This window comes from Lepisosteus platostomus, chromosome 12 (genome assembly GCF_059453375.1).
Source record: "Lepisosteus platostomus isolate fLepPlt1 chromosome 12, fLepPlt1.hap1, whole genome shotgun sequence".
Lineage (NCBI taxonomy): Eukaryota > Metazoa > Chordata > Actinopteri > Semionotiformes > Lepisosteidae > Lepisosteus > Lepisosteus platostomus.
This window is the reverse complement of record NC_142622.1, coordinates 40026293-40033659: the sequence shown is the minus strand read 5'-3', so window position 1 is coordinate 40033659 and position 7367 is coordinate 40026293. Positions and strand designations below refer to the sequence as shown.

At 39.3% G+C, this 7367-nt stretch overlaps 2 protein-coding genes across 2 annotated transcripts in view; one reads left to right on the top strand and one right to left on the bottom strand.

Annotated features, from left to right (window-relative positions):
• Positions 1-238: 238 nt before the first annotated feature.
• Positions 239-2244, bottom strand: utp23 (UTP23 small subunit processome component). Its single transcript, XM_088601893.1, has 3 exons — positions 1828-2244; positions 1456-1630; positions 239-980 (listed from the first exon to the last, which is right to left on the bottom strand). Exons 1-3 carry the CDS (start codon positions 2013-2015, stop codon positions 582-584), a joined length of 762 nt encoding a protein of 253 aa, XP_088458019.1. The 5' UTR covers positions 2016-2244; the 3' UTR covers positions 239-581.
• A 423-nt stretch (positions 2245-2667) lies between these two features.
• The window catches only part of eif3hb (eukaryotic translation initiation factor 3, subunit H, b), a 154520-nt gene continuing 149820 nt past the window's right edge, over positions 2668-7367 (top strand). The window contains exon 1 of the mRNA XM_088601892.1: positions 2668-2824. Within this exon, the coding sequence (XP_088458018.1) occupies positions 2708-2824 (117 nt within the window). The 5' untranslated portion in view covers positions 2668-2707. The remainder of the gene's footprint in view (positions 2825-7367) is intronic.

The following is a 7367-nucleotide window of genomic DNA, read 5'->3' as shown; positions in this document are numbered from 1 at the left end:
CCAAGCTCAAAGTGAACATTTTCATTGTGCTACTCGGACACCTTTGAGAGAAACTGCAGTACCATGAAGCTGGCAAATCGTATTAGCTCAATGAGCTAATTTACAACTTGCACCTGCTTATCGTAGCGCTAGTTAGCATGCAGAAAGTATTATTCTTTTGAAACATACCTCCAATATGACTCGGAGGATTTAAAGTATACAGAAAAAGCATTTCACTATAAATAAGTAGGACGTTGAATTGCTGGTAACCAGTTTATTTCAATGCCAAGCTTGTAGTTCAGGTCGCATTTTTTGCTTTTCATATATTGAATGAAAGAATGGGTTGCTATAGGCAAAGATTTACAGTACAAAACTGCTGCTGTGGACCAGTAAATACTGGAGAATAGTCATTTTAAGTAAAACAACTTGGCATCAGCAAAGTGTTGCTGACTGATTCACATCGAACAACTCTTTTAAAAAATAAGTTTTTTTTTTGGTGCATTTTTGAGAATTCCGTTCTACTGTGGCTCTATTTGTCCTGTGAATGTAAATGGAACCAGGCGATGCAGGATTAGCATGATCACCTGTACAGCACGAATGTCTTATTCTTTAACAGCTGCGGAAGCCGGTGAAACGGACACAGGAGCTGAGCGCACCGTCGCTTTATGTTTTCGGTGGCGGCTCCGTTTCCTCTGGCCCTCGGCCGCCTTCGGTGGCGGTGCAGCTGCTTTTTTCTTTTTCTTTAGACAGCTGAGGGGGTTGGGGGCTCCCTTCCTCTTGCGCTTCTTCCCTCTGCGCTCTGTGCTTTCCTGCAGCCCCTGCTGCTCCTTCAGAGCCCGGATGCTCTGCTGCTGCTCGACCGTCACCAGCTGACCAGCTTGACTCGCCTGGACGTGAGCCTGCGACTTCGGAGAAGGCTTGTCCAACACCATCGTGTTCTGGATGATGAACATCAGCGGGACTCCCGGGATGTTCTTCACAGAAGCGGTCAGGTCTTGGTCCTGCGGATCGGAGGAAAGGAAAGCCATATTCTGGGTTAGCAAGTAGCATTGTAGTATTGCTATCCTCGGCATTCTCTAATTTTATTGTAGTTTCCGACTTAGATTCTGAAAACATTCTGTTCCAACAAGCAAAGTAAACCAAAAGAGACAGACACAAACCCACAACTAACCACATGTAACCAAGCAGGATTAATTCAAACGCACTCTGGTACAGAAGAATGTTAGAACAATATTGCATTTATGAAAATAATGAGTACACGTATGAATATTCTACCAAACACAAGACACCCTACTTACATGAGTACAACTGAGTAGTGATATGAAAGGACAGCAGTTTCATAATTCACATGGTTACCTGAATCGTTTCCTTGAACACCAGACTTACAAGACTGTTTTCAACACAAAACGTAAAAAGCACGTTATCGAGTGAACGCAGACAAAACCCACATCATCAAGATCACTGGCAGTTATTTACCTGTGTAGCAACGAAGTAGTGGTGAGGGTTACTGTCTCCAAGCATAGATTTGAGGCACAGCGATGCAGCAATTGGATCCTTCATATGGTCACATTTGCGAATCTGAAACCTCTGCAAGATTAGTTTTGCTCCATACAGCTCCTTCCCAAGAGATTCAAGTTCTTTTAAAGCACAGCTGTAGAAAGAGAATGAGATAATCGCTGTTCAATACAGAATGTACTATACACAAATTACAATTCTCCTGTGTTAAACCATCTTCTGGATTAACACTAGTTGTTTCTACAAGATTTTTGCAAATGCAACTCTAATCAGCGAGAAGACGACCACAAATGCAAGAACATCCTAAACTGAATCAGAGCGAACCAAACTTACTTCGTAGTACACAGTTGCACCTCTCCCATTAGATATTTCGGCATTTGCTCTTTGATCTGGATTTTATTCTTCAGAGCGGCTTGGCAAAATGTGCCATCTATCAATATTTGAAAGGGTTCCCGTAAACCGAAGTTGTATTTAAAAAAACTTATGTGTTTCTTGGCGTGTTTCTGGCGCTTGATCTTCATCTTCTAGACAAAAGAAACCAGTTAACAGAAAGAAAAAAAAAACAGCATTTATGTTTTGCTGGGCATCTCATAGAAATGCTCGTCTTTAATAAATATGATTTTTAAATGCTATTTAAACAGTTTCACTATTAAATGAATGACCAATTATTAAAAACTAATGTTTTCTCTACTTCTATCCAGCAAGGAAACGCATGGACTGCCCAAACACGTGCTTCCGCTGTGTTTTACCCACATTCTTCCCTCCAGAAACACAAACTTCTAGACGTGCACTGAAGGATTAAAATACATGTTCTCGTTAATTAAATGTTCTGGAGAAATTAGGATTAAAGAAGGCTGAAATTATAAATTAACATTAAATACCGAAATTATAAACGGATGCTGTTTTAAATTACAAAGTAAAGAAGACCTCGATATAATATTGCACCGATTACAATAATGATCTATCTAAAAAAAAAAAAGTAAGTGAAAACTATAGCAACACATTGCCTTGTACAAACTGCGATTGTACAGACTTTCAGACTTTCAAGTGAAATAGTACATGATCAACAGACTGACGCGCATGGCCCTGTCACACAAGGCTGTTGCTACTCGTTGCTGTCCGAGCACCATACAGCGTTACACCACTGCGTTATATCCGGCATCCGGCAGAGCGGAGTTCGGTTTCTTCCTTTCTGAAAGAGTAATCAGGCAACATGGCAGCGCGCAAGGAGTCGGCCGCACCAGCAAGCACCGCTTCTGCTCCAGCAGTAGCTTCGACTACGGGCAACACCCTGGACTCTCCTGTTAAGATGATTCAAATTGAAGGGCTGGTAAGTCGCAGCGATCGGGGGAGCCGGGTGGTGTGAGCCGCACATCCAGCCTAGGCGACTCTCTTGGCGCTAACACACATGGGCAGTACGGTATCCCGCATAGGGCAGAGGGAAGGATGATGGTGTTGTGTTAAGCTCATTTGGTATGCTTTTTAATTCAATACCCGTCAGTCGGAACATGTCTAGTCATCGAAAATCGGACAAACAGTTGATGGACTATGACTAACTTTTTGAAGACTAGTTTTACTTTGTTCGAAGCAAAACAAAATCTCCTTATCATGGAGATTGTATGGAGATGATAATATCGTTAGTAATAATCACACCCGTTGGGGTTCAGAGCATTGCACTGCGCTGTGTTTAATCCAGTTGTGGTTGGTGCGAACAAGTAATATTACTGTATTTGAAATATTTAAATATCAGCCATTCATTTGCAGAGATGCATGTATAGATACATGCAAGGGGTGATGGGAGTTCCGGGGAGAGGGGACTGCTTCCTGTACTTTTTAAAGCATCACTTGAAAATACAGAGCTCTTGTACTCATTACAGAATGTTTCTACACTAGATATAACGTACGCATTAAGTAATCTGTAAACTTTAACTGTCAGGCTTTCTATCTGGTTTCTTTCTGTGATCTAACACTTTAAAGGTTGTCCACAACGGTTCTTGATATACGTAGAAATAAGTCTTCGTTAGCAACACCGTAACAGACCTAATAATAGAGCTTTAAATCTCCTTTAATGAAAGTTAGAAAACCATGCTGGTGCCCTGTGTTTGGAAGTTTTTTTTTAAAGAATTAATTCAATCTCCGTTGTAAAAGATTTACATAAGCTCTTATTGCCGGTCTCTTGTGTTCAGAAATTACAACATTGTTGAATTAAGTCACCCGGCTTCTTTTCAGACATCCTTGGATCTACCAGAACTAAAAATGACATCTAGCCTGTTTGGTAGTTAATAGCTTATTGATATTAGGATCAAATTTGCAGTAGCTGTATCTTAAAGAAGCCAAGGTATGGGTTTCAGTATGACTGGCTAGTTTGAGCCCACAACCTTTTGAATAAAGATTTCAGTTTTTAATGCGCTTCCCAATAGTTTCCACGTATGCCCCCTGGTATGTGTTTCACCTGTCTTTCTGAAGAGGTCTGGTGGGTTGTTTTTTGTCAATACCTGTAAGGACTTTGAATATTTATATCATATTTCCTTTTAATCTTCTCTGTTCAGGAACAAAAAGGCACAGCTTCTTCAACCTGTCTTGTGGCTGATGAGACAGAACCTTTTCTTAGCTTCAGAATGATTCCAAAGCAACTTTTCAATATGGTGACCAACATTGTGTGGAATATTCTAAAAAGAGTCATATCTTTTCATCCCTTTATAGGAATTCTGTGCTTTTAATTGTATATCCTTGCATTTTCTTTGCCAACTTAATTGTTTTGCCATGTTGTACAGATGATATAAATGGTCACTGTAAACATGGTCGTTCTGTTTTTATAAGTAGCCTCTTTTGTTTCATTGTTTCCCATTTGGAATTTATTTATTTTTATTACCTGAATGCAAAACTCTGCTCTCATTTACATTAAATGTCATCTACTAGGTTTTTGCTGAGTCTTGACTTTTGTCTAAGTCTTTTTAATTTTAATTTGCTGCTTCTACAGTGTTTGCCAGTGCTCCTAATTTAGTACTGTATGCAAATGTTACTTGTTAATGAACTGTGTCGGAATCTAGGTCATTGATATAGATTAGGAAAAGCACGGGTCCTAGTGCATTTTTGTGTAGCACTCCACTAATTATGTCATTCCAATTTGAGCATTCACCACTTAAAGCTTATTATCCCTTATTAGCTACTAACTGCCAAAAGTGCTGGAGGAGCTGAATGTACTCGTCTCATTTGTAACCTTATGTTCTTATGATGCTGAGTGTCCACTTATCACATTTAAAATAGGATTTTGCCTATTCCAGCTAAGAGGTGAAAAATAAATTGGAGTCACTACTATCGGGGGTGTCTGTGTGTGAATTAATGCAATACTTAATGTCACAGTTTGGGCTATTGGTTTAACACATTCAGTTTCATTTTTATGATGATTTTGAGATGCAGAGAGTTTATAAGTCTAGCCTGTTACAGAAAAATTGCACAAGGGAGCCAAGACAATTGGTAGACATGCATGTGACATCATGTCATGGACAGGGATAGTGGATACATTGTATGTGGACCTTTGTGCATTTGAATACCATGTCCTTCCATGAATGCAAACTTTTCCTGGCACAAATGATGGTTGCATAGTAGGCAGGCTGGGCATTTATAGTGTTTTGTAGTTTGTACTGTAGCTTTGCATTGTAATGTAAAAGTACAAATATGAGTTACCAAGTGGTGTGGTTTCCAAGATGTGGTTGTCTAAATCGCCAGAGAAGCTTTAGAACCACTCTGTAAATGTCCCAGCAATGATGGAGAGGCATATGAAAAGAGATTAGTAGGATTCTTCATCTGCATTTACAGTGTGACCGGATGGACTCCTGGCAACTTTTTGTAGTGTAGGTGCACACGTGCTTTGATTCTCTAGTCCTCTCAGAATTGAACAGACCACTGTTTGGATTCCAAAATATTGAAATATCCATTGTTACATGGTAAAATTGGGAAATTGCAAGCAGTTTTGGAGGTGTTAAAGTAAGACCAGTAATCATGAATTTAGCAAATTGAGCAAAATGACAGTAATCTAGCTGGAAACGAGAATCCACAAACTGGAGTTCACTGGTACCGATCTGTTGGTGATTGTGGAAAATGCCACCACAACACATGAGTAGTAGTTTTTCCCTACCAGAGAGGTGATATAATGATTGAGAGCAAAATGGTAGTTATGCAGCCATCTTGATTCAAACAGCAGTCCTACAAATTTCAAGTGGAGCATTTCACAAGATAACAGTGGTTCAAATTGTGCAAACAAAATGGCGGTCAGACAGCTATTATATTTTCTGTAGGAACCCTGTTTTACCATGTTATTTGCAGAGGTGGTTCATGACTTTTTTTTTAATCGTCTCAATCTCATTAAGTAACTTTCTAAGCTAATGTACAGAGCCATTTGATCATCACATTAGGTGACTACTGATGCTGTATCTTGCATACATATATCCCTTCAATTTCTGTAGTTTTATAGGCAAGAGTAATCTCAAATTATTGCAAACTGACTTAGAAATTCTAAAGTTGCAAAGAAACCAGAACTTTGGACATTTTATCCACCCAAGAATTTGCTAAGCATTATCCAATGCAAGGTCACAGGGGTCTTGAGACACAAGGCAGGATAGACCATGGACACCATGGACTTGCCAGTCCATTGCAAGACACACACAAATAGAAACATGGGCCAGTTATCCCAGAAGCCAGTTAACCTACTAGCATGTCTCTGGACTGTGAGAGGATATGGGAGCATCTGGAAGAAACCCACAAACACGAGGAGACCATACAGACTCTGTGCAGATAGCACCACAGGAATCGAACCCAGGGCCCCAGCACTGAGAGGCAAATTGTGCCTGTGCTACCTACCAAGTACTAATATATTGGATCCATTTCCATATATCCTTTTGAAATTCTCCTGGAAGCAGATATTCCTTGTTTGTAAAGGTATGTTTTCTGTAGGAACATAGTATAAATCCGGGCACAAAAAGAGAACTGCTTTTTCAGAGGTGTGTTGAAAGCTGAGTGTCAAGTTCAAGACAAATTGAGTCATAGACAGGCATGTACCCAATTGCCAGCATTGTATTTTGGCTTTCTTGTGCAGAAAAGATCCGTTTTGATTCTGTGATGGATATCTTGTTCAGGATAATGTGGTGTAAAAAATGAGCATGGGTTATCCAAATGAAAGCATAAAGAAATAGCTAATTATGCTTGCTTGTAACACCTAGGTTATGAAATGGTGAAATTAAAATACATTGCAGTTTTAATAAAAGATACATGGAGAGCAGTGTATGTTTGGAATTTTACTGTGAGTAGCAGTAGGTGGAGCTCTTTACCTGCCTATTAAAATCTGACATTGCTTTGTATTCCTTTTGTGCTTCCAGCGCTTATTGTTTTTCACATACTAAGCAAGTTAATCGTGACAATACTTTTTGGAGGTGAAATTCTTTAACGTCTTTATTGGTCAAAATCGATTGCTAGCCTCCTTAAGTAAAAGTAGTGTCTTAATCTAGGAAGATCCAAATTAACCACCCCAAATGAATTTGCGTTCATTAAACATATTCATGTCTTCTTCCCAAATGCATGGTCTGTGCTAAGATTTTTGATATTATGTTGTTTTCTACTGAGACGATAGAGCCTATGAGTATTATTTAAATAACTCTTGTCAGAATTTGTAATGAATATTGTTTTAACTCTTGTTGCCTTGCTTTAAACAAATATATCCTAATGCAGTTTGGGACTGTGAGTAAGATGACTGAAAACATGTCTCTAGTGATGCGTTTGTTTAGAATTGGGCTATTTGATCTCATTCACCTGTGAGTTTGTATTTAAGGAGGGAGATTTAATACTGAGGCGGATTCATTGTATTAAGAAATGAGTTC

What these genes read in the sequence shown, in the direction of transcription:
- utp23 (XM_088601893.1), bottom strand. Translation starts at nt 2,015, where the DNA reads ATGAAGATCAAGCGCCAGAAACACGCCAAGAAACACATAAGTTTTTTT. An exon ending in GTGCAACTGTGTACTACGAA is followed by an intron (nt 1,631 to 1,827) that starts GTAAGTTTGGTT and finishes CTCTTTCTACAG; the next exon opens with CTGTGCTTTAAAAGAACTTG. An exon ending in ACTACTTCGTTGCTACACAG is followed by an intron (nt 981 to 1,455) that starts GTAAATAACTGC and finishes TCCGATCCGCAG; the next exon opens with GACCAAGACCTGACCGCTTC.